The sequence below is a fragment of the Mustela lutreola genome, chromosome X (assembly GCF_030435805.1).
Source record: "Mustela lutreola isolate mMusLut2 chromosome X, mMusLut2.pri, whole genome shotgun sequence".
In the NCBI taxonomy this organism is placed as follows: Eukaryota; Metazoa; Chordata; class Mammalia; order Carnivora; family Mustelidae; genus Mustela; species Mustela lutreola.
Genome location: NC_081308.1, coordinates 95,106,010 through 95,130,532, shown reverse-complemented (window position 1 = coordinate 95,130,532; position 24,523 = coordinate 95,106,010). Strand labels below are relative to the sequence as shown.

General features: G+C 39.0%; 1 protein-coding gene across 7 annotated transcripts in view; it reads left to right on the top strand.

Moving 5' to 3' along the window:
* The window catches only part of CHRDL1 (chordin like 1), a 121,941-nt gene that overhangs the window by 18,694 nt on the left and 78,724 nt on the right, over window positions 1-24,523 (top strand). For all 7 annotated transcript variants that reach the window (XM_059157776.1, XM_059157779.1, XM_059157778.1 and 4 more), the window contains exons 3-4: window positions 12,370-12,482; window positions 15,103-15,196. In XM_059157776.1, coding sequence (XP_059013759.1) covers window positions 12,370-12,482; window positions 15,103-15,196 — 207 coding nt within the window. The remainder of the gene's footprint in view (window positions 1-12,369; window positions 12,483-15,102; window positions 15,197-24,523) is intronic.

Below are 24,523 nucleotides of genomic sequence, written 5' to 3'. Positions count from 1 at the left end.
GAGAAAGTTATAGCATGCTGACACTAATCAAAAGTAAGTGGGAGTAGCTAGATTAATTTCAGACAAAGCAGACTTTCAGAGCAAGGAAACATGTGTATGCATCCAACAGGGTATCCCAAAGTATGTGAGGCAAAAACTATTAGAGCTACAAGAAGAAACAGACAAATCTACTATTATAGTTGGAACTTTTATACCTCTCTATTAATAATTAACAGGTCCTGAAGACAGAAAATCAGTAAGGATGTAATTAAACTGAACAGCATCATCCATCAACCAAATCTCATTAACTTCTATAGAATATTTTATCCAACAACAGTAGAATACACATTCTTCTCAAGCTCACATGAACCATCTACCAAGGTGGACCACATTCATGGGTCATAAAACACACCTTACAAAATTAAAAGTAATAAACATTATGCAAAATATCCTCTTAGTTCACACTGGAATGAAACTAGAATTCAATAACAAAAAGATAGCTGTAAAATCCCCAAATATTTAAAGATTAAATAATACAGTTTGAAAAAGCACATGGATCAGGGTGCCTGGGTGGCTCAGTCAGTCGAGCTTCTGACTCTTGGGTTTGGTCCAGGTCATGATTTCCTGGTCATGGGATTGAGCCCCGTGTCAGGCTCTGTGTTCAAAGCAGTCTACTTCAGATTCTCTCTCCACCATTCCCCCAACCTCTGCTCCTCTTTGCGTGTGTACTCTTTCTCTCTCAAATAGATAAATAAATAAAATCTTTAAAAAATAACACATGAGTCAAAGAAATAAGAGAAATTTTAAAATATTTTGAATTATATGAAAGTCAAGATAGAACTTATCAAAATTCACAGGGTGCAGCAAAAGCAGTGCTTAGGGGAAATTTATAGCATAGTATTAGTATATTAGAAAAAGAAAGATCTAATGGCAATAATTTGACTTTCACCTTAAGAAACTAGAAAAATAGGGGCGCCTGGGTGGCTCAGTGGGTTAAAGCCTCTGTCTTCGGCTCAGGTCATGATGTCAGGGTCCTGGGATCGAGCCCCACATCGCAGAAGCAGAGAGCCTGCTTCCGCCTTTCTCTTTGCCTGCTTTTCTGCCTACTTGTGATCTCCGTCTGTCAAATAAATAAATAAAATCTTTAAAAAAAAAAAAAAGAAACTAGAAAAATAGGGACACCTGGGTGGCTCAGTTGGTTAAGGGTCTGCTTTCGGTTCAGGTCATGATTCCACGGTCCTGGGATGGAACCCTGCATCTGGCTCCCTGCTCAGCAGAAATCTTGCTTCTCCTTCTTCCTCACTATTCCCCCTGCTTGTGTTCCCTCTCTCTCTCTGTCAAATAAATAATATTAAAAAAAGGAAATCAGAAAAATAGGAGCAAATCAAATCCAAAGTAATCAAAAGAAAATAAATTTTTTAAAATTAAAGCAGAAATCAATGAAAGTAAAACCAGGGAAATAATAGAGAAAAATAAATGACACCAAAACTGGTTCTTTGAAGAGACCCATAAAACAAACCTCTAACCAGATTAATTAAGAAAAAAGGGAGAAGAGACAAACTACTAACATCAGAAATGGAAGAAAGGCCATCATCACTATTGATGCATTGATATCAAAAGGATAATAAAGGAATATAATGAACAACTCTGTGTCCGCAAATTTGATGACTTAGAAACGGTGGACCAATACCTTAGAAGATACAGTTCAATGAAACTCACTAAAGAAGGAATAGTCTGAATAGCTTATATCTATTAAAGAAATTGAATCAATAATTCATAATCTTCCAAAACAGAAAGTACCAGGCCGAGATGATAAACTGGGGAACTTGACCAAACATTTAAGGAAGAAGTAATACTGACACTCGTCAGTCTGTTTTAGAACATAGAAGCAGGGGCGCCTGGGTGGCTCAGTGGGTTAAAGCCTCTGCCTTCAGCTCAGGTCATGATTCCAGGGTCCTGGGATCGAGCCCCGCATCGGGCTCTCTGCTCAGCGAGGAGCCTGCTTCCCTTTCTCTCTGCCTCCCTCTCTGCCTGCTTGTGATCTCTCTCTGTCAAATAAATAAATAAAATCTTAAAAAAAAAAAAAAGAAGATAGAAGCAGAAAGAATACTACCTAACCAACATTACCCTGATATCAAAACCAGGAAGAGAGGTTACAAGAAAGGAAAACTACAGATCAATATATCTTATGCAAAAATCCTCTGCAAAATGTTAGCAAGTTAAATTCAACAATGTATGAAAAATCCACAAGATGCAGAATTTATTTCAGGTATGCAAGTCTGTTCCAGCATTCAAAAATCAATTAATGTGGGGCGCCTGGGTGGCTCAGTGGGTTAAAGCCTCTGCCTTCGGCTCAGGTCATGATCCCAGGGTCCTGGGATTGAGCCCCGCATCAGGCTCTCTGCTCACCGGGGAGCCTGCTTCCCTCTCTCTCCCTCTGCCTGCCTCTCTGCCTGCTTGTGATCTCTGTCTGTCAAATGAATAAATAAAATATTTTTAAAAAATCAATTAATGTAATCCATCACACCAACAGGCTAAAGAAGAAAAATCACATGATATAGCACTAGATGCATAGAAACATTTGACAAAATCCACCACCATCCAGCAAACTAGGAATAGAGGGGAATTTCATCAACTTCATAAAGAATATCTACAAAAAAAAAAAAAAAAACTATAGTTAACACCACACTCAATGGAGAGAAACTAGGTGTTTTCCCCCTAAGATCAGGAACAAGGCAATGATGTCTCCTTTGACCACTCTAATTAAACATTGTATTTGCAGTCATAGCTAATGCATTAAAATGGGAAATGGAAACAAAGGGTGTAAAGGTTTGAAAGGAAGAAATAAAACTGCCTTTGTTTACAGATGACATGATTACCTGTGTAAAAAGTCCTAAAGAATTGATTTTAAAAACCCCTCCCCAAATTAATAAGCAATTATAGCAAGGTTGAAGGACACAAGGTTAATATATAAAAATCAATTGCTTTCTTATATACCAACAATGAACAATTAGAATTTGTAATTAAAAAACAGTGCCATTTACATTAATACCAAGAAATGAAAGTACTTAGGTATAAATTTGGCAAAATGTGTACAAGATCTCTCTAAGGAAAACTTCAAAATTCTCAGGAAAGGAATCAAATAAATGGAAAGATATTCCATGCTCATGGATAAGAAGACCCAATATTATCAAGATACCAGTATGTCCAACTTGATCCATAGATTCAGTATAATACCTATCAAAATCCCAGCAACTTACTCCATGGAAATAAAGTGACTCTAAATTTTCCTTGAAAGGCAAAAGACCCGGAATTTCTAACACAACACTGAAGAACAATAAAGTTGGAGGACTGCCACTACCCAACTTTGAGACTTGCTATAAATCTACAATAATTATGACAGCATCATGTTGTTGAAAGAAGAGACAAATAGATCAATGGAACATAATAGAGAGCCCAGAAAAAGACCCACACAAGCATAGCAAACCGATCTCTGATGAAAGGAGCAGTGACATTTCATTGGAAAAAGGACAATCTTTTCAACAAATTGTGTCAGGACAACAAGACATCCACATGCAAAAAAAAAAAAAAAAAAGAATGTAGACACTGACCTTAAACCTTTCACAAAAATAACTTGAAATGGATCAAAGGTCTTAATATAAAATACATTAAGTATAAAACTTCTAAAAGATAACATAGGAGAAAATCTCGGTGACCTCAGGTTTGGTAGTGTGCTTTTAGATACAACAGAAAAAACATACTCCACGAAAGAAAAAATTGATAAATTGGACTTCATTAAAAGTAAAAAACTTCTGCTCTGCAAGAGACACTGTTGAGGGCTTGAAATGCCAAGCCGCAGACTGAGGGAAAATATTTGCAAAACACGTATCTGATAGAGGACTTGTATCCAAAATATACAAAGAACTCTTTAAATCTCACACAAGAAAGAAAAGGAAATGACCTACGCAATTAACAGATAGGCCAAGAGTTAACCAGACACCTCACCAAAGAAGACATACAGGTGGCAAATAAGTGCGTGAATAGATGCTCCACATGGTATGTCATTAGGAAATTACCAATTAAATCAACCTACCTATTAGAATGGCTGATCCCAGACATACAGAGGACACCAAATCCTGGTGAAGGTGTGGAACAACAGGAACTATCTTTTGCTGCTGGTGGGAATGTAAAATGGTATAGTCATGTTGGGAGACCATTGGGAAGTTTCCTACAAAGCTAAACATTGCCATACTATGTGATCCAGAAGCCATACTCCTAGGCGTTATCTAAGTGAGTTGAAAACATGTCCACATGAAACTTGCACACAAGCATTTATAGCAGATTTATTCACCATTTCCAATAATGGGAAGCCACCAAGATGTCCTCCAATAGGTGTATTGATAAATAAGCTGTACGTTCATATAACAGAATATTGGTCAGTGACAGAATAAATGAGCTATCAAGTAATGAAAAGATAGGGAGGAACTTTAAATGCATAGTTCTAAGTGAAAGAAGCAAGTTTAAAGAGACATCACACCCTATGATTCCAACTATATGACATCTTGAAAAGACAAAACTATAAAGACAGTAAAAAAAAAAAAAAAAAGAATTGGTGATTTTTCAGGACGGGGGGCAGAAGAGGGAGGAGATGAGAAAGCAAAATACAGGGGATATTTAGGGTGCTGAAATTATTCCTTTGTGGATATGTATTATTATACATTTGTCATAACACATAACATGGTGCAAAACAAAGTACATGTTCATGTGCTTTAGTTAATGTTAATATCTCACTAGCGGTCCATTAATTGTAACAAATGTACCAGTTCTTCATTAACTGAAGATGTCAATAACAAGATATTTGGGGGTGGGGTAAAGAGAGCATATGTGGGAACCCTGTACTTCCTGCTCAGTGTTTTGATAAACCTCAAACAGCTATAAGAAACAAAGTCTGTTAATTTGAAAAAGGAAAAAAATGGGCATGACCTTTTTGGAATGTTAAAAGTGGTTATCTTCTGGTAGGGGAATTATATGTGATTTTTCTTTTCTCTATTTTTTTAAATTGTTTTATTAAGGTATAGTTTACATGCAACAAAACTCACCCTTTCTGTAGGGTACAGTTTTGTGAGTTTTGACACAAGCATTCTGCCATGTAAGTACCACTGTAATCAAGATAGAAAAATGACTGCATCATCCAACAGATGTCCTCTGTGTCCCTTTGCAGTTAAAATTCTTCACCCACCCTAGTCCTTGGTAACTATGGATCTGTTTTCTGTCCCTATAGTTTTGCCTTTTCCAGAATGAAAAGAAGTGGAATTATACCACATAGGGACTTTGAGTCTGGCACAATGCCTTTGAGATTCATCTATGTTCATTTCTTTTTATTGCTAATATTCCATTGTGTGGATATTTATAAATTCATCAGTTGGAGGACATTTGAGGTGGTTTTAGGTTTGGGGGACCATGAAAAGAGCCATTCTAAACATGTAGGAACGGGGTTTTGTGTGAATATGTTTTTTTATTCAGTTATGATGAACATTTTATTGATGTAGATGTTAGCAGGGTTTGGGGACAATTTACATGCAGGGTAATGACAGTTGATCAATAATATTTCACCAACAACTTTATTAAACCTGCATCAGCAGATGAAAGGGCCAGAGTTCTCGTGAACTGCATGTAGGTTCTCATTTCACTTGGAAAAACACCTAGGAGTGAGATTGTTGGGTTGTATAGTAAGCATTCTGTGTAACTTTATAAGAAACTGTCAACTTGTTTCCAGCATGGCTGTATTCTTTTGCGTTTCCACCAAAGGGGAATTCCAGTTGCTTCACATCCTCACCAGCACTTATTATGGTTAGGTTTTCTTGAGTTTAGCCATTGTGATGGCTTCATGATGAAACCATGAAAATGGTTTCAATTTGCATTATTCTGCTGGTTAATTATATGTTTGATACCTGTAAATCTTCTTTGGTAAAGTGTCTGTTCAAATTATATTCCCATTTTGTAAAAATTGGATTTTTCTTTATCTTCAAGTTTTGAGATTTCTTTATGTATTCTGGATAAAAGTCTTTTATCAGAAATATGATTTATAAATAATTTCTCTCATCCCATGGCTTTACTTTCTGTTCTCTACACTGTTTTTTAAAAGATTTTTTAAAAAGATTTTATTTATTTATTTGACAGAGAGACAGATCACAAGTAGGCAGAGAGGCAGGCAGTGAGAGAGAGGGAAGCAGGCAACCTGCTGAGCAGAGAGCTGGATGTCGGACTTGATCCCAGGACCCTGGGATCATGACCTGAGCCGAAGGCAGAGGCTTTAACCCACTGAGCCCCCAGGTGCCCCATAAAAGATTTTATTTGAGAGAGAGAGAGAGAGAGAGCACAATCAGGGGGAGGGACAGAGAGAAAAGGACAAGCAGATTCCCTGCTGAGCAGGGAGCCTACATGGCACTGGATCCCATGACCCTGAGGTCATGACCTGAGCCAAAGTCAGACGCTTAACCGATTGAGCCACCCAAGCATCCCTTACCACTCTTTCAAAGGCAGAAGTTCTTAATTTTGATGAGGTCCTATTTTAAATTTCTTTTTTTTTTTTTTTTTTTTTTTTTTATTTTTTATTTTTTATAAACATATATTTTTTATATACATATATTTTTATCCCCAGGTCTGTGAATCACCAGGTTTACACACTTCACAGCACTCACCAAATCACATACCCTCCCCCCAATGTCCATAATCCCACCCCCTTCTCCCTTAAATTTCTTTTATGGATTATGGTTTTGGTGTCATTTCTCAGAAGTTTTTGCCTAACCCAATTACACCAAGATAGCCTTCAACATTTTCTTCTAGATGTTTAAAGATATTAAAGTTTACATGGAAGTCTATGATCCATCCGGGATTAATTTTTGTATATGGTCTGAGTTACAGATTTATTTTAGTTCTTGTTTTGTATATGACTGTCCAAATGTTCCACAAGCATTTGTTGAAAAGAATATTTTTTCTTCATTGAATGGTCTTTGCACCTTTGTTGAAAATCAATTGACTGTGTTAAGTTTGGGTCTATTTTTTGACTCATCATTCTATTCTATTGATATGTTTGTCTAAAATTTGTCGAAAACATATTGCCTTGAAAAATATAATTTTACGTTAAGTCATGAAATCACACCATATATATCCTCCCAAATCATACTTTGTCAGAATTGTTTTGGCTATTCTACTACTTTACCTTTCCATATAAACTTTTGAATGAGAGTACGAATTTTTACAAAAATATCCTGATAATATTTGGTTTGGAGTTTCATTAAATCTATGTCACTTTGGGGGGAATTGACATTTCCACAATATTGTGACTTCCAGTCCACAAACAAGGCATTTTTTAAGGCCTTCTTTTGTTTCTTTTATCATTGTTTTTTAGGTTTCTGAATAGGGATCTGGCACACATTTTATTAGATACTTCGGTATTTCTATGTTTAGGGGGAGCTATTGCAAATGGTACTTTTTCAAATTTCAATTTGTAATTGTTCTTTATAGAATATATAAATGTGACAGGATTTTTTATATTGGCCTTGTAATCTGTAATCTTGCTTAAATTCTGTTACTATTTATAGTAGCTCTAAATCTATTCTTTGGGATTTTTCTTTGTAGACAGTCATACCATCTATAACAGTTTTGTGTTTTATTCTCTAATATGTATGCCTTTTCCTTCTCTTGCTTACCTAATTTCACTGAGTAGGATCTCCAAAGTGGTGGAAGATATCCTTCCATAACTCCTGATCTTAGGGAGAAAGCATTGTCTTTTTCCATTAAGTATGGTGCTAACTGTAGGGCTTTTTTAAAAAAATGTCCTTATTAGGTTAAGGAAGGTCCTTTTCTGCTTTGTTGAGAGTTTCTGTCACAAATGGATATAGAATTTTGTCAGATGCTTTTTTGGCATCTCTTGTCATGATTATATGATTCTTCTTGTCCAGTTTGTTGATATATGAGTTCAGTTGACTGAACTGTGAATGTTGAATTAACCTTTAACTTTCAGGATAAATCCCACTTGCCCATAAAGTATCATACTTTTTAATTTTTTTTTATTTTTTAAATTTCTTTTTAGTGTTCCAGAATTCATTGTTTATGCACCACACCCAGTGCTCCATACAGTATGTGCCCTCCACAATACCCACCACTAGGCTCACCCAACCTTCTACTCCCCTGCCCTCCAAAACCCTCAGTTAGTTCCTCAGAGTCCACAGTCTCTCATGGTTCAACTCCCCTTCCACATTCCCCAGTTCCCAACAGTGAACCCTCTTACACTGTTGGTAGGAATGCAAGTTGGCACAGCCACTTTGGAAAACAGTGGGGAGATTCCTTGAGAAATTTAAAATAGAGCTACCCTATGACCCTGCAATTGCACTTCTGGGTATTTACCCCAAAGATACAGATGTAGTGAAAAGAATGGCCTTCTGTACCCCAATGTTCATAGCAGCAATGGCCATGGTCACCAAACTGTGGAAAGAACCAAGATGCCCTTCAATGGATAAATGGATAAAGAAGATGTGATCCATATATTCTATGGAGTATTATGCCTCCATCAGAAAGAATGAATACCCAACATTTGTATCAACATGGACAGACCATATATATATATATATATATATATATATATATATATAGTTGGGTTTAATTAACTGGAATTTTATCGAGAATGTTTGCATCTATGTTCAGGTGAGATTTTGGTCTATAGTACTATTTTTGTCTTTGTAATAACTTTTATCTTGTTTTCATGTCAGTGTCATGCCTACATCAATGATTTAGTTGGGAAGTAATCCCTCCTCTTGATTTTTTTTTTCTGAAATGTATGGTAGAATGTTTGATAGAATTGACCAGTGAAGCCATCTGGCTCTAGAGTTTTCTTTGTGACCAAATTTTAACTACAAATTCAAGTTATTTAAAAGATATAAAAGGGGCATCAGGATGGCTTAGCCATTTAGCCTCTAACCCTTGATTTCAGCTCAGGTCATGATCTCTGGGTCATGAGATCGAGCCTCATTTTGGGCTATGCACTCAGTAGGGAGTCTGCTTTAGATTCTTTCTCTCTGCTCCTCTCTCTGTGTGGTCTCTCTCTCTCAAACAAACAAACAAATAAATAAATAAATAAATGTATATAGGAATAGTCAGGTTATCTATATCTTCTATACTGAGCTTTGGTAATTTGTGTCATTCAAAGAATTCATCTGTTTCATCTAGGTTGCTAACTTAAGTGGCATAAAGTTATTCATAATATTCCTTTGTTGTTATTCTTTAAAATGCTCTCTGTTGTCTCTAATATTAGGAACTTGCATCTTCTCTCTTTTTATCCTTGCTACTTTTGTAAGAAGTTAATCAATTTTATTGGTTTTTATTGAAAACAGATTTGGTCTCACTGATTTTTTTCCATTGATTTTCTATCTTCAATTTCACTGACTTCTTTATTATTCCTTTCTTCTGTTTGCTTTTGGTTCATTTTGCTCTACATTTTCTAGTTTCTTGGTTTGAGACTTTCCATCCTTTCTAACATAGGTACTTTAGTAATAAAAATTTCCCTTTAAGTACTTCTTTAGCTGAATCCCAATGGTTTTGATATGCTGTGTTTTTATTTTCATTAAATCAAACTATTTTTTAATTTCCCTTTTGATTTTTTTCTTCAACCCACAGGCTATTTGTAAGTTACCAGTACATTACAAGTGGTTGTCTCCTGCTGGAATTGTGTATAATGATTTTCATATACATATACATTTATATTTTTATTTTGTTCTTTTTGGAACTTTGTGAATGTTTTCCAGTTTTCTACATTAAGTTTGTATTTCTTTTCTAAAAAGAAAATAATTAATACAAAATAATGCTCTACATTTTACAGTGCTTTATTTTTTTAAAGATTTATTTAGTTAGTTGACAAAGAGTGACACACAGAGAGAGGGAACACAAGCAGGGACAGTGGGAGAGGTAGAAGCAGGCTTTCCACTGAGCAGGGAGCCTGATGTGGGGCTCGATCCCATGACCCAATCTGAAAGCAGATGCTTAAAGATTAAACCACGTAGGTTCCCCTTTGCAGTACTCTATAATTTACGGAGAATTTAATTTAATCCTCCAAACTCTCCTTGAGAAATAGATAATCTGTATTTCACAGGAATTGAAAGTTAAGGTTAACAGTTTATTTTTTTATTTTTATTTATTATGTTTTAATTTTTTTAGTATGGTTTTTTGAAGTGGGGGGAAGGCTGAGGGAGAAGGAGAGAGAGAATCTTAAGCAGACTCCATGCTGAGTGCAGAGCTCGATGTGGGGCTTGATACTATGACCTTGAGATCATGACCTGAGCCAAAATTAGGAGTCGGTTTCTTAACCAACTGAGCCACTCTGCACCCCTATTTTTATTTTATTTTATTTTTTAAGATTGACAGTTTCAATGACTTGCCCAATGTCACACAGCTAGAGCTGGTTAGAGTTTCACTTATTTGTGGTACATGAAGAATAACATAGAGGACATTAGGAGAAGGGAAAAATGAAGCGGGAGAAATCAGAGTGGGAGACGAACCATGAGAGACCAAGGACACTGGGAAACCAACTAAGGGTTTTAGAAGGGAGGGTGGTGGGGGATGGGGTGAGCCTAGTGGTGGGTATTAAGGAGGGCACAGATTGCATGGAGCACTGGGTAATATATGCAACCCATGAATCATGGAGCACTATGTCCAAAACTAATGATATACTATATGGTGACTAACATAACACAATAAAAAAAAAAAGGAATTCAAATCCAGATTTTCTGACTCCCAGCTCATCATTCTGAAGAAGTTGGAAATCAAGATTTGAAAAGTAAATTGGAATTTATCTTGTAGGTAGCTGAAAAAAAAAATCATTGAGGGTCTTTAAAGCAGTAAGTGACTTGAGACAATGACCTTAATGCAGTTTTAATCTGAATCTCTGATTACTAGTGAGGTTGAACATCTTTTCATGTTTATTGCCTGCTTGCCATTTCTTCTTCCCCCAAATTGTTATTCTTGTCCTGGAGGAATAGATCATTTTTCTGCTGGATTGGTTGGTCCTTTACTTATTAATTTAAATGATGAGAAAGTGTTCCCAATATTAATTCTTTATTTGTTGGAAATATCTTCTCCCTTTGGGCGCCTGGGTGGTTCAATCAGTTAAGTGTCAGCCTTTGGCTGGGATCATGATCCCAGAGTCCTGGGATCGAGCCCTACATCAGGCTCCCTCCTTAGTGGGGAGTTTGCTTCTCCCTCTGCCCCTCCCACTCCCATTCTCTCTCTCTCAGATAAATAAATAAAATCTTTAAAAAATACATCTTCTTCCAGTTTCTTACTTAGCTGCCTTTTCTTTATTTTAAAATTTTGGTCATCAGAGAAATGTGCACTGGAGAGTGGAGAGAACGAACTCGTTTGCTACAAGATGAGTCTTAGTTTGCTTAGACCTTGTGTGATGGGAAGCAGGTGAGATGCAGATGGGATTCGAAGGCAAATCACATAGTTTGGAAATTCATTGACCAGTCATTTGCTAATTGATTACATTTATTGGTCACAGTGTGCTGAACTGAGTGATAAGCTGAGATTTTGAGGAACTTTTACTTTAATGGAGAAATAAGATGTGTAAAGACATGCAAGTAACATAGTGTGCTCAATGAATTTTAGCACAAGATAAGCTGTGCCTATCAACATTGCTCCTTATCAAAGGGGCAGGAGGCATTGCTTTTGAGTAAATTGAAAGTAGTTTAAGTAAGAAAAATCTGTAAGTTGAAGGAGAGCAAAGACTGTGGGTCTTTTAGCTCACCATTCTATTCCCAGCCGTCAGTGGAGGGCCTGACCAAGAGTTGGGTGCCCCAACATTTGCTTCATGATTGGATGATATTAGCATGCATAGACAAAAGCCATTTATAAGAACTTAATACAATATGCTTAGTTCATGACTCCTACACCATCTCCGGGCTGCTCTGAGAAAGTTAGATCAGCATTTCAGACCTGAGCTTGCTTTTCCTCAGCAAGGGAGCACAGCCTTTTCCAGAAGGACACACAGCATGCTCCCTTATCTTACCATTGTAACAGAGCAGTAACCCAGATCTTGGCTTCACATGGGCAAAGCTGGGTTTTGAATCTCCTGTCAGTTACTTACTGGTTGTGTGACTTGATTTCCCTCATCTGTGAAACGAGACTAACAGTGGTGCCTAACCGTACCAGATTATCGTAGGATTTAATAAGAGCAGCATGTGAAACACTGAGCCCATAGGAGGGGTTCTGGAAACATTCTCTATGCCTCTGCTCTTGACGTAACACAAAAAACAGATGGAAAGTGTGATTGCCTCTGGATTTTATGACTTTGTCCATGGTGTCTAACAGGCATATTCTCCATCTCCTTCCTCACAGATTCAGAGACATACTGTGTGTTTCAAGACAAGAAGTACAGAGTGGGCGAGAGATGGCATCCTTACCTGGAACCTTATGGGTTGGTTTACTGTGTCAACTGCATCTGCTCAGAGGTACAGTGTGATACCCAGTTTGCTCCTCAGCATGAAGAGGTCCTTCCAGTGCCTGGATGGCCAGGAATCAGGGGTGGTGAAAGCCTAAAAGAAGTTAGGGAGAAGCAGCTCGTAAGGATAAATAAAGGTCTCCTGACTTTTTCCTCTTGTTGCCGATTGGCTGGATTTTTTGTGGGATCTCTAGGTATTTGCTATGGACAGATATTTATGGTCTCCTAGCCAAAAGATATGGACCGTGGTGGGGGAAGATAGATGATAGCGTGAAAGGGGAAATAGAACTCAATGTAATGCCTGGGTTATATGACAAAATCATTTTTGAAGATCATTTTCAAGGCTTGTCTTTAGAAAAGAGATTAGGACAGATCATATACCAGTTCATTGGGAGAGCGTATTTGATGTTGTCTGGGCCAGTAGCAGTAATTAGGATCGAGGCTGCAGAACATTGGCTTGTACCTAGTGACCATTAGCGTTCTCTTGACTTGGCCTTGGCTCCTGACTAGACAGTCAGAAGGGTGTTTGGACACTTATTGTCATCTTTGCAATAGGCAAAAGGAAGTGCTCTCATCTTCTTTCCATGGCCTTGATTTAGGAACACAGCTGTGGTCCATCTTTCTGAAAAAGCCTCTACCATCTTGTATTAGGCCAGGGTTTTTCAGCCTTCGCTCTATTGACATTCAGGAACAGATTATTCCTTGTTGTAGGAGCTGTCACATACATTGTAGGATCTTTAGCAGCACCCCTGGCCTCTGCCCTCTAGAAACCAATAGCACCTGTCCCAGTTGTGATGACCAAAAATGTCCCAAGACATGGCCAAAGTTGCTTGGGGAACAAATGAACCCCTGGTAGAGAACCAATTGAGTAAGGAAGGCTTGTACCAGGCCTTGAGAATAGAGAACTCCCAGCATATGGAAAGAATCTTTAAGACCAGCCTCTCACTTGAGACCTTGTGGAAGAATTGTAACTCTTCCTGAGTGCCCAGGTAGTACAGAAGCAGTCACTTGCATGCCAGATTCTTTTGCCAGTTAAGTAAAAATTAGGACTTTTCGAATTTGAAGCATGTGGAAACCTAACCTTCAGGCAGTAGGAAGTAATGTTAAAAGGCTACTGGGCTCTGGAGTCAAGGCAGACCATGTTTCTGACCCTGGATCTGCTGCCTAGGAGCCATGTTACTCTGGAAAAGTTACCTAAATTCTCTGAGATCTCTTCAGCTTCTTTTTCTTTAAAATGGGATAATGATACTATGTATTTCATAGGATTGTGGTAAGGATTAAATTCACTAATACGTTTCAGTCACCAAAAGCTGTGCTTGGTCACAGCCACCCTTCAAGAGATATTAACTGCTGTCCGCAGCTTCATCTGTGCTATGATTACAGCTATATTTTTATTCATCTGTTAAGTCTAGAACAGAATTCAGTTTAAGGCACTAAGGAGGCATCAGGGTAGGCCTCAGCCAGAAGCAGTGGTTTCTCATATGCTTGGTGATTTCACTTCAAGATGATACCACTTGGCTCTGAGGAGGGTGACAAAGAAGGAGGCTTTGTGGTGTTTCCAAATGCAACACTCTGAAAACATATTCTAGAAAGTCCATGAGAAAAGAAAGAGGTTTATGGTAAGGTTATTCAGCCTTGGATAAAAGAAGCCTGCATCTTTAAATGGCTAGGGCAGGTATTAAATAGAGCGTCTGGGGACTGATTAGCTGTCTGGTATGACATGGTTTTGTCAGATTCTTGAGCCAACACATTGGAAATGGAGAGCTAATCCTTGGGGGCTAAGTTTTGCTGTCTTCGGGGCAATGAGAATGTTAATAAGATCCCAAGGTCGACAGTTCCATTGTTAAGCATCTTCTCTTTCCCCATCCTCTTTGTCACCCTCTTCCCCCACAAAAGCATGATAGATACAAGTCACTCTTGCTTGGAATGAATTATGCATGGAAATGCTAATGCAACGTTGATTTCCAAAGCTTTCCTTTGATCTAGCCATGGTTGAGAGCTGTCAGAGCTAGGATTCTTTTAATTGTAAGTTGGGCAGGGACCCAGTCATCCCACCCAGGCATGCTAGGTAATCAGCTCAATTCCAAAGCCAAGCTTGTGTTCAGAAAGCCTACGACAGAAACGGGAAGTGAGGAGAGAAGGCACCCAGCCTGCTGGACCAAGGCAGAGTTATATGGAATCCAGGACCCATGTGCCAGCGATGTCTTCTTGCCCAGGGGTGGCTAGCAGCTCAGGGGACCCATTGCTCATTATCTCTTCCCTTCTGTGGCCTTGGGCAGGTGATCCTGTAATTAGACCAGGCTCCTGTGGATGTGTGGCTGGAGCCAGAAATGGTGGAAACACCACAAAGGTGGGCCAGGAAGGGCCTTCCACAGTTGGAGGGAGGCTTTGAAAACTGGAGCAAGAGTGACCCCAGGTTTAGAAAAATATGCCAGTAAGCTATCAACCAACCCAGCAGAGGTCCTAGTGATGAGAAAAGGGAAGAAAATGCTGATTTCTTTCAGCTTGTTGGGAATGCATCATTTACTGTCTGGGTAAGTCTCTGCATGACTGTTCCCCAAACTGGCAAGGGTGCAGGTAACTTCTGAAAGAACTTAATTTTTTTTTTCATAGTTTGCCTTCTCTTCCAGAATGGGAATGTGCTCTGCAGCCGAGTCAGATGTCCAAGCCTCCATTGCCTTTCCCCCGTGCATATTCCTCATCTGTGCTGCCCGCGCTGCCCAGGTAAACCAGATCGCCTCTTTCTTTCCTAGCTGGGGCTTTCCTTCCTCCCTCTTCCCCCCAACACACTCCATCTGCCTAATTCCCCAGAAGGGAAACTTCCAGACAGGAATAACAATAGGACACTTTCAGGCAGCCCACACTGGCCCCTAAATACTGTTTATAGCCCAAGCGAGGCCCATTCTAGGCTCTAATAAGTTACTGGGTACCCAGTAACAGGTTTTCATTGGGCTTTTAATCATTTGAAGGTGGCTGTCAGTTGGGGGAAGGGCATCGTGGCCCAGAGAGTTTGTGCCATAAACAGCCTCTTCATACCATGGGCAGTGGGCACCAGGGGAGTTGTAGCATGGCGGCACGTGTCTCAAGCAATTAGTGCTGGGATTGCACAAATCAAAGGAGCTGAACCAGTGAGGTTTATGACAATATAAAGCTGCCTGCCCGCTAAAAAGTCACCTCCTCCAGACTGCACAGTTATTATGTACACATTATTAAGAGCTAATCTAAGGTGAAGGCGGGCAGAGACTGTTTCACGAGGCTGTTAGGATGTCTACTTTGAGGGTTTGCAGCTAGGGTGTTTTTCTGAGGCAGGGGCTCCCTCAGTGACACTTTGTTCACGTCTGACTGGGGCCTGGCTCCCACACCAGAGGCATACAAGCATGGAATGATTAAGAGAATGCCTGTGGGCTGGACAGCAGTCCTAGAGAAAGCTAAGTGACAGCCTCGGGTTCTGGGCATTAGAAGCTTCATAGTCCTATAAGCTGATCCTGTTTCCCTCTAGGATGGACGTTCTGGAGTACGAGTCTGTGGGTGGGCTTTATGTTTTCTTTCTGGTGTAACTATGTATACATGTAAATTCCTTTAGAGAGAATCCATAGTTTTATTGATATTTGTAAAGGGGGCATACATGACCCCAAAAACATGAAAAGCCACTAGTCTAGGGCATAGGTGGTGCTTTTTTTTAAGTAGTAAGGAACCTTCGGAACTTCGAAGAGAGTAACCAAAAGTGTCCGGGCAGCAATGGTAAGAATGGAGCTAGGAATGTGGTTCAGTGAAAATTCAGTTAACACTTCAGTTACAGGAATGGAGGTATTTAATGAAGAAGCCTCAAACCATTTTGGTCACTACCTTTGTGAACTATACTTTCCTACCTCAGTATATACACTCTGATGAACACAGGGGAGTCTTTCCCAGATGACAAAAGATCATGTCATGTCACACGTTTATCATTTTGAATGTTGGTAATGATAATATATGCTTCATATGTAAGAGGCTGATGTGGCACAAGATTTAACTGAAAGTTGGCTTCTGGAATAAATCCCCAGATGAGGCTGACTATTGTTATATGTGTTTCTTTGCTTCTTCTACTTAAACTGGATTACAAAGGAAGGGTTTGGTAGGTGGGAGAGAAATTTCTGGTTTAAAAGGCCAATCTGGAGATTTTTTCCACTTCTTTACCCCCTGGAAGTATCCAACAGTGGTCTAATGGCATAGGAATTTATCTAAACTATGTAGACATTGTTGTTGCATGTGGAGGAAGTTGAGGCATGACCCAGACGCAAAGCACAGAATGGAAGAGTGTAGAGTGCAATACAGCCATCACCTATACCAGCTACAGAATAGGAAGCAAGTATTGAGAAAAAGAGAAATTATAAGCCAGCAGTTCCTTTGAGTGAAAAAAAATAAGTGTTAAAGGAATTGAGATCAGAAATAGCAGAAAAGAGAAAATTGTAAGACTTAGAAACCCCATTTTATGGAGTATAGAAATAACCATTCATTTTCTTCTCCTTCTTGTTCTTGAAAGTGACTTCCTTGTGAGTTCATTTTCCTTCTTGTTAACTATAACTTTTGCCAGTTCTTTCTGTGAGAAATGGTACCAAAGTTTCCTAATCCTTATATGCAAAATGTCTTTATTTTGCCCCTATCCTTGAGTGATAATTTGGCTGGGTATAAAATTATAGGTACATGCTTGTTTGCCCTTAGCACTTAGAAGAAACTAACAAATAAGTCTGTGGACTTCCTCCATTTGCGGATAAGAAATCTACTGTTTGATGGTAGTTCCTTTGTAGGTAACTTGTTTTCTCCTTCTTCTAGCTTTTAACTTTTCCTCTTTTTCTTTGGTGCACATGATGAAGTAAATAGATGTGTAATTTATTTTCATTTAGCCTGCTTAGTACATGATTTTTTCAGCCAATGGACTAATTTCTCTTCAGTTTTACTCATTATTTTTCTGAAAACTAAATCTTACCCCTCTTTTTTCTTCGTTCTTAAAGTTGCCTTTGGTATACGTTTTTGCAGCTCATTTAATTTATCCTCTGTGTCTCTCTTTTTTTAAAGATCTATTTTAGAAAGAGAGAGAGAGAGAGAGCATGGCAGGGAGGGGCATAGAGAGAGGGAGAGAGAAACTTAAGCAGATTCCATGCTGAATATGAACCTGATGTGGGGCTTGATCTCCTGACCTGAGCTGAAACCAAGCATCAGATGCTTAGCTGATGGCCACCCAGGCACCTATATCCTGTGTCTCTAAATGCCTCCTTTGTATTTTCCATCTTGGTACACTCCCCATAATGATATATTACTTTAGTTCTGTCCTCCAATTCATGAGTTCTTTCTCAAGCTTTTTCACACCTCCTATTTAGGCCATCTGTTTTGTTCTGTTTCTTCTTTTATTTTCAATAACTGTATTTCCCCCCATGCTTTTTGATACATTTTTAAATCTCTATATTTATATTTTATAAACCTTTTCTTTATTTCTTTAAGGTATTGAATTATTTATTTAGAGTCCATTTTAGATTGTTTCCATGTCTATATATTTTTCAGGTGTGCATTCTCACTTTTACTGGTTTCTTGACAGCTTTTCTAGTTGTTAATTTCTCCTTCTTTTCTAAAATCTTTGTTTAAAAGCTCATTGTCTGTGTGTGTGGTGGGGGGCTCTCTTGCATATGTCCTTCCTTCTTGGGGGGAAATTTGTTCCAAGCCATGTAGATCACTTAGCTCTTATCCAGGTCATGTATTAGTGTCTCAGCTTGGGCTCCCTCTTGCTTGGATGGTCAATTTCTACCTCTGTTTTCTTGTACAGTGTTAGTCCCTGATAATGGTCTTGGACTGGGATCTCAGCTGCAGGTGGGCAGAGTTATGTCAGCCCCTATTTACATGTGAGGAGTGTGGTCCTAGTCCTCACCTTTACATGAGAAGCCACTTGGAGTCCATAGTTCTTGCCCGGCTATCTGTATCCAGTCCCAGGTGCCAGTGGACCACATGGCTTTGGCCCCTGTTTATCTCTTTATTTTTACTTCTGTGTTTTATTTTTCAAGGAGTTTCCTTTTTTTTCTGAGCCTGATTTTGCAGTTTTAAAGTTGTATTTATTTATTTACTCACTCACCCACTTGTTTATTTACTTATTTTTTTTTAAATAAAACTGTGAGTTTTCCATTTCTCCCCTTACTCTTTGGTGGGAAAAGAGCAAGGAGTTCTCACCTGGTCTCTCCCTGCCATATTGAACTGGAATGCAGATCAGCTTTTTATATTGAAGATAAAACAAGAGTAAATAGGTTGAAGGTTAAAACTTCAACCATAGCAGAGAAGAATGGAGTTTGGTAAAATAATGAACTTTGGGACACATTAGCTGTTCAATCCTAGTATAAAGCACTAAAAAGAATTTTAGCCTCTATACAGCATATTTCTGTAAGTAAAAAGGTCCCCAACCATCTGAGAGTTGTCACAGTTGTGCTTTGAGACTGGGCAATGGCTGTGATGACTCCTCTGTACTCCTTCCACCCCAGTGATTATTAGGCATGAGGAAACTCATGCCTTCAGGGCCACCGGAATGTTTGGTCGAAGGAAGGGGCTTTGATTTTCTGTCTTAACCCAAGGGGAGACACCATGATGAAAATGTCCTCATTTAAAAATAGGAAATCTATAGCCAAGATGATGAGCGGGTTCTGTATCAAAAAGAGAAAACAGGCAAGGAAGCCATATGCCCAAGATGTGGGCTCTCGATACTGTCCTATAGCAGGGTTGACTTCAGGGAGAATTCACATGGCTAGAGATGGATTCAGTGGGAGGATCCTGTGGGACATACCTACAGCTCATCTTCCATTGGAAGAGATAGAGGACCCCCCCCCCCGCCATTTACTTCTGTGTTTCCCCTGGTTTTGTTCTCTAAACTTACCACTCCAAAAATTTACAAAGTTCCCACTTGTAACTGAGGTTGTCTCCTACAGCTCCTGTTGAACTATGGCAATCAAAGTTTGCAGACTACTTTTTCAGAATTACCAGAGAGAAATCCATACTGACTCCCATTAGGAGAAAATGAAAATTTCTTCATCAGCACTTCCTCGAGTTTCATGGCAGAAGTAGGGTCTTGGTCCCATATGACAGGGTGCTCTACTAAGCCCAAAGAAGCTGGTGCTCCATGAAGGTTAGAACATTCTTAATGGCAAAGTCAAGACTGCACAGAAGTTAGAAGGGTCACTAAATCCATCCCAATCTATGAGCAGGATCCTCTAAAGTTGTGATAAGGGGAGATTTATGGAATGAAATTCCATATCTTTGTTTGGGAAGCGGAGTGAAAGAAGGGTGGAAAAGAGAAAACATGACTGCTTTCCTTTTGTTCTTTATATATAATTTTATGAAAAGAAGACTCATAGTGACCAGGAGCTTAAATCATGATATTACCTAAGTTGTTTTTTTAAGTAGGCTCCACATCCAGCATGGAGCCCAACATGGGGCTTAAACTCATGACCCCAAGATCAAGAACTGAGCTGAGATCAAGAGTCGGATGCTCAGCCAACTGAGCCAATTAGGTGCCCCTACCTACCTAAGATTTTTTTAATGGCCATTCGTAATGAATTTGTTACTCAGAATTCATAAATTTGAGTTCCCTTGGGGGTATTCCAGCATTCTTGGGTCATTAAAGTGCTGTTATAAAATTGCCAAAATATCTGATTTGGTCTCTTACCAGCAACCTAATCCACAGCATTCCCTTTTGGCTAGGTGTGAACAAATTTAGTTCTATGAAATGGTTTTAAGGGACAGTGATGGTGTGGTTTTGCCAAGAGAGGCACCCCTTACCATAGTCTTTTAAATTCAAGGAAAGTTAAAGAAACGACCTCTCCAGTGATGCACCCTAGTCTGTATGTTCCTATAGGGAGAAGCTGGAAGCCCAATGCCATTTGTATCTGGACAGAAGTTGGGTTGTGAGCTAGCTGGCAAATACACACATGTCTGCTCTAATGTTCTATATGCATTTCTTAATTTCAAAGAATTTTTTTTGTAAATTTTTATTTAAATTCCAGTTAGTTGACACATGGTATAATATGAGTCTCAGGTGTACAATATGGTGATTTAACACATAAAGCACCCCATGCTTATCAAAAGTTTCCTCCTTGTGATGTTTTCAGCAGCACATATACAAAAGTGTCCTCCTCCATCCTCATCACCCATTTAAATGATACTCCCACCCACCTCCCCTCTGGTGACCATCAGTTTGTTCTCTGTAGCTAAGAGTCTGTTTCTTGGTCTGCCTCTCTTCCATTTGGGCTCTTTCCATAGTTTGGCTATTGTTGATAGTGTGGCTATAAACATCAGGGTGCATATTGCCCCCTCAATTCTCTATTTTCATAACCTTTGGGTAAATACATAATAGTACAATTGCTGCATGGTAGGGAAGTTCTGTTTTTAACTTTTCAAGGAAACTTCTTACTGTTTTCCAGAATGGCTACTATATATTCATTTCTGAAAATCTTCACGTTCTGTAAAACTAGACACTGAAAAATAACAAGGCTTAAGGAACAAATGAGATTGGAGAAAATAACTGGAAACTTACACAACTTTGTAACCAGAGTACTAACAAAAGAACTATCCTAATAAAAGGGCATGTGGGTGACTCAGTCGGTTAAGCATCTGCCTTCAGCTCAGGTCATGATCCCCAGGTCCTGGGATGGAGCCCTGAGTCTGGCTTCCTGCTCAGCAAGGAGCCTGTTGCTCCCTCTTCCTCTGCTCCTCCCAACTTGTGCTTTCTCTTGCTCTGTTCTCTCATTTAAAATAAATAATAAAATCTTTTTTAAAAAAGAACTATACTAATAAAAAACTAGCATGATTTAAAAAGGCACATTAGATTCCTAATAAATAAAAGAAAATTACAGTAAGTACAGACTTCACCTTTTTAAGTGATGACACTAGCTTGAGGGAAGAGGGACTAAGGAGGGGTTGAAGCTGCTGAGTTATAGAGAGAGGAGAAAAATGCCCAGAGATCAGAGAGAATCATGTTACAAGCACTTAGAGGCAGAGCATATGGCCAAACTGAGCCAAGTTGGAGAATGTGGGATGAATGGGAATTGGAGAAAGTATTGTATTTTTTCATGGTTTGCTGATTTCAGCTGTGTTCACGTACTTGGCCTTCAGCTGCTGTCCCTCCGTGGTGCAGTGTATTAATGTGCAGAGAAACTCATGTAGGAACCAGTGCAGTTTCTACTTTATGCCAATAACATTCTCTTATTTACCACATGCATCCAAACAAGCTAGGATTACACAAATCTATACCACAGTGGAAATAGCCTTTATAAGATGAGGTAAGTTTATGGCATTTAGCCTTTGACAGTTCCCAGTGATTGTTGCTGGTCACTCGATCACTCCAATTCTGGGTTTGTTTGTTTGTTTGTTTGTTTGTTTGTTTTTGGTCTTTAGTTGTTGACCTACCTACATGTTGTGTACCTCTTCCTGTTCTATGACTTTTTGTCCATGTCTATGACTTCCACTGTTACAACAATCAAGTTAACGGTCCTGTTTTGCTCTCTCTGAATTTTTTTAAGAGCAAAAGTTCAGGAGGGGTAAGATTTCTTTAATTTCTATGGTGGTAAAGTACACATAACCTAACATTTCTGATTTTAGAGTGTACGCCTCTGTGGCATTAAGAACATTCACAGTGTTGTGCAATCATCTCCACTAATGTAGTTCTTGAAGTTTTTCACCACCCCAAAAGGAAACACTCTAAACTGTCAGTATCCCCTCCCTCCAGCAGCCCTTGCTTACCACTAATCTGCTTTCTGTTTCTATGGATCTACCCTCTTCTGGACTTTTCACGGAAATGGAATCATATGGTGTATGGCCTTTTGCATTTGGCTGCTTTCACTCAGCATAATGTTTTTAAGATTTAGTCATGGTGTAGCGTGTATGGGTACCTCATTCTTTTTTTTCTTTTTGGGGGCTGCATAATATTCCAGTGTGTGGATCTGCCACAGTTTGTTTATTCATTCAGCAGCTCACAGACATTTGGGTTGCTTCCACCCTTTGGCCGTTGGTAATAGCGTTGCTGTGAACATCACTCCACAGGTTTTTCTGTGGCATAAGTTTTTAGGTATTTGGGGCATATACCCAGGAGTGGCATTTCTGAGTCATGTGGTAATTATGCATGTAACTGACTGAGGAATCTTGTCCTGAGTTTAGAGCCACCCCGTTGTCTTTTGGTTCATCTCTTTGAGTAACTGCTGATGGCCGTCCTCATAGCTATTGAGTGAGGCTCGTGCCATCTGTGTCTGATCTCCATTGTTCTCTCTTCTCTCTCTTTTTAAAAAGATTTTATTGATTTATTTTATAGTGTGCATGCATGGGGGAGGGGTGGAGGGAGAGGGAGAAGCAGGTTCCCAACAGTGTGGGGTGCCCCACTCAGGGCTTGATCCCAAGACCCTGGGATCACAACCTGAGCCCAAGGCAGACCCTTGACCGACTGAGCCACCCAGGTGCCCCTCTCTCTTCACTTTTGTTCTTTTATGAATTCTCTATTCACCTCTCCCTTCGATTTTATTGAAAAGGGTCAGTTCCTTTTAAACAATAAAGTTCATGGCCAACTATCATGCTCTTTCTCCTTAACCGCAGCTATGATGATGATAGTGTGCAAGGTGAGCAGTGGGGGGCCATCTCAAAATTGATGCATTTTCAAAAAACTCTTTTTGGCTCCAGAGCTATCCAAAACACTGAGGATTCTAGAACATTGGCCTCCAGATAGCAGGAGTTGTACTTTATTATTTTATTGTTCGTATTCTCACACCAGCTGTTAAGAGTTATCCATAGAAATATTCACTGTGGATCACTAGCCCCTCCATGTCTATACTGTCTGCTCTCTTACATCTTAGACCCTTTCACTATGTTTCATGCTTTATTTCTATTATTCTCCATGTACACTTGGTCCTTGAACACTCAACAGTATGGCATCTGGGTGGCTCAGTCGGTTAAGCACCCAACTTTTGAGTTCAGCTCAGGTCATGATCTCAGGGTCGTGAGATTGAGCCCCAAACTGGGCTCTGCGCTTATACAGAGTCTGTCTGTCCATCTCTTTCTGCTCCTCTCCCCACTCCCATGCTCTATGTCTCTCTTTTTCTCTCAAATAAATAAATATATAAATAAATAGAAAAAGAATGTGATTTCCTGTTAGCATGTAAGAACAAGACTTTTAGGAAAACTATGCCTTTGCTTCATGGTAGGGTAGAACCCCTCTATTTTTTTTTCAATGGACATTAAGCAATGCTGGCCCCACATAAAGGTAAAGAAGGTGACACTTCATCGAGGGATACCAAGAAGCCCCACTGTCCCAAATAAATTTTCATTTATTTTCTATATTTAAGAAACATCTACCATTGGAGCTCCTGGGTGGCTCAGTTTGTTAAGCATCTGCCTTTGGCTCAGGTCATGATTCCAGGGTCCTGGGATCGAGCCTGCATCAGACTCCTCCTGCTTGGCAGAGAATCTGCTTCTCCCCTTCCTTCCTACTCATGCTTTCTCTCACTATGTCTGTTTCTCTCAAGAAATAAATAAATAAATAAATAAATAAGAAAAGAAAAGAAAAGAAAAGAAAAGAAGAAGAAAGAAACCTCCATGATTATAATCACTCCTCTGGATTAAAGTAGTGTTTTCCAAAGTTTGTTGCAAAGAACACAGTTTAATTGGATGATAATAGAGTTTACTAAGGAAAACATTGATATAGGCAGATAAATGAGAGTTCATGAATGAGGGAAAGTTAAATAGCTTGCTTGTAATGCAGGACTTCTCAGAACCTTTAATATGTTAATATATATTATGACTCTATAAGACAGGTGTATGGGATGCAATATTTTTCAAACTCATTCAGCTTTATTTCTGTAAGGCACTTTGAAGGGTTAGTGTTTTTTAGTATATGTTTTAAGAAGTCTTGGATTATGCCATTTAGTTTATAGAAGGTATTTGTATTCTAGCAATAAGTTATTAGTATATAGAGTATCTCAGTTTGGAGTTCATTAAAGGTATCAAACCCTTTTAGAACAAGACCCCAAGCTAGTGTTACTCAAACTTTTGTGTAAA